Genomic DNA, 2,492 nt, shown 5'->3' with positions numbered 1-2,492 from the left:
CTCTCTCTCTCTCTCTCTCTCTCTCTCTCTCTCTCTCTCTCTCTCTCTTTCTATTCTTTTTCAATCTTTCTGTCCTTCATACATAAACGTACATAAACACACGCGCGCACAAGCACATACACATAAGAATGGGAGGCGGGGGAGAGAAAAGGAGAGGTAGAAGCAAGGACACACACAAAGATGAACGTGGTCATCCTTTGGCACGCACCATTGTCTTGCCGGTCCAATCAAACTCGCCGTCGTTGACGAAGCCTCGTCTCTCGTAGAGATCAAGGAAGATCTTCCTCAGGTACTCGTAATCAGGCGTCTCAAAAAAGTCCAACCTGCGTACGTATCTAAGATACGTGGCCATCTCCTCGGGATGTCCATCGCAAAGGACCTCGATCGGTGTTGCTCTTTTCGTATCCCCGATTTTCTGATATCGTTCCTTTAACGTTTCAGCTCTCAGTCCTTGCCAAGGTAAACTACCACGTAGAAAGTACATAAACATGTGTCCTAACGCCTCCAGATCGTCTCTTCTACTTTGCTCTGTATACATATAAAAAAAAAAAAAGAAAAGACATTGTTTTATTTACTTAATATTAAATTCGTACATAACGTATAAAACATTTCTTTTTTCCAAAGCTATTTGCAGAACTGATTTGTATTTGCGTTTGATAAAATTGCATATATAACAATTAATTATTATTAATATAAATGAATATTTAGAAAAATCAAAGGACGACTTATTCTATTTACTTTTTTAATATACCTTTAATGCAATAAGAAAATAAAGAATAAATTATGAAAGATATATCGTTTTATGAAACACATTAGCTTGTCCATCGACAATGTGTCAAGGACTATATACTAAGCGTATATTTTATGCGAAAGAAATGTCAGAGTATATTTCTTTGACTCGGCTTTTACCTTTTCCAAGGTGGGTGTTGATACTCATATAACGCGCCGTTCCAGTAAGACTCTTGTGTTCCCGGTAAGGTATGTGTTTATTCGTTTCCAGATCTATGTACTCTTTGGCCAATCCGAAATCGATTATGTGAATGATTTTCTCTCGTTTAGTTGTACATCGTCCTATCAAGAAATTCTCTGGCTTGATATCACGATAAATCAAATGTCGACTGTGGACGTACTCTATCCTATGGAGCTGAATCAAAATAAATCATAAATTATTTCTAGTATTTTTCTGACCTATATATTAATATAATATTTGTTAAATAAATAAAATACATATTGTGTAATATAAATATAATAAGAATAAACATAATATGTTATGAGCGATATATTGTTTATTTGTGTCTTTCTTTTACTCTCCCTATTACGGTTTTTATAATTTCGAACCCATTGTGACCACAGTCGCACGCCAATTTTCAGACCCCCCACTTCATCGGCCAATAACTTTTGGAGTTTTCAATTTTTTCATTTTTTTGCATACTAAAAATATTGTTTGCCTTGTTTTTACGGCACTTCAAAAAGTACCTAAAATTCATGCCTCTAGATTAGAATACCCCCTTAATTAATAGCGACTAGATATCAAATAAAAATTGATATTATTAAAATTATTCAACGGAACAATGTGAGTTAAAGCAGGGAAAGAATAATGTAACGTAAACACCAAGTCTAAAAGTATACTAATTGTAAACGCGAAAGTGTTAACAAAACAATCTCGAGTAATCTTGTTTTAAATAAAAACAAATATTGCCAGGAAAAAGACATCCCCGCTGAGTAACTCCGTAAGCTTCGATATTCATCTACAAAGAATAATCTATAAAATAATCCCTTAATTTACGGAGGATAATTGATTTCACGAAACCAATGCATAAATATAAAACACGAAAAACCGTTTAAAATAAGAACTTGCTCCACATTCTCAAATTGATGTTTAGCTCTTACTTAGATATATTAACAAAAATATATATAAACAAAGAAATATTAATTTTACGCAAATTACAAAATAAAATGCACCGAATTTGTTTTTCCGGTGCATTGCGGTGCAATCGCGGTGACACCGAAGGATGCGCTACATCAAAATGATGAAGGAAAAAAAAGAAGGGAAAAAAAGAGAATAAATTGATAAAAGAATTATTAATCATTATTGAAATTTGGTATAAGTACAAAATACGTTTATACTTACGAGTTGTGTGGCAATGTTAAGAACGGTCTTGAGGGTAAACCTTCTCCCACAGAGGTCAAAGAGATCTTCCAGGCTCGGTCCAAGGAGTTCCATTACCAGAGCGTTGTACTTCCCACATGGACCAAAGTAATACACCTCCGGTATACCCTCTGCACGAACATTGTTAACTATACATACGAATAAAGTAAAACGTCCTTGAACCCCACCCCTTCCCCCAATGATACGCGTTTGTTATTTTTGTTCAAGACAAAATCTCGGCTAGTCGAATTAAAATGTTAGAATGTTTCTGATTCAATCCACCATTCTATTCCATTCGACTCGCACAAAATATTATTAAAATAACAAATCTAATTATATATAT

At 34.4% G+C, this 2,492-nt stretch overlaps 1 protein-coding gene across 1 annotated transcript in view; it reads right to left on the bottom strand.

Annotated features, from left to right (window-relative positions):
• The window catches only part of LOC106788785 (casein kinase I), an 8,450-nt gene extending 6,226 nt beyond the window's left edge, over positions 1 to 2,224 (bottom strand). The window contains exons 1-3 of the mRNA XM_014752348.1: positions 2,132 to 2,224; positions 910 to 1,144; positions 209 to 528 (exon numbers count right to left, since the gene is read on the bottom strand). Of these exons, the coding sequence (XP_014607834.1) occupies positions 209 to 528; positions 910 to 1,144; positions 2,132 to 2,224 (648 nt within the window). The remainder of the gene's footprint in view (positions 1 to 208; positions 529 to 909; positions 1,145 to 2,131) is intronic.
• Positions 2,225 to 2,492: the final 268 nt, after the last annotated feature.

This window comes from Polistes canadensis, unplaced genomic scaffold (genome assembly GCF_001313835.1).
Source record: "Polistes canadensis isolate GaletaPanama2010 unplaced genomic scaffold, ASM131383v1 scaffold_154, whole genome shotgun sequence".
Classification (NCBI taxonomy): domain Eukaryota; kingdom Metazoa; phylum Arthropoda; class Insecta; order Hymenoptera; family Vespidae; genus Polistes; species Polistes canadensis.
The sequence above is the reverse complement of the archived record's forward strand: the minus strand, read 5'-3'. Positions and strand labels throughout refer to the sequence as shown.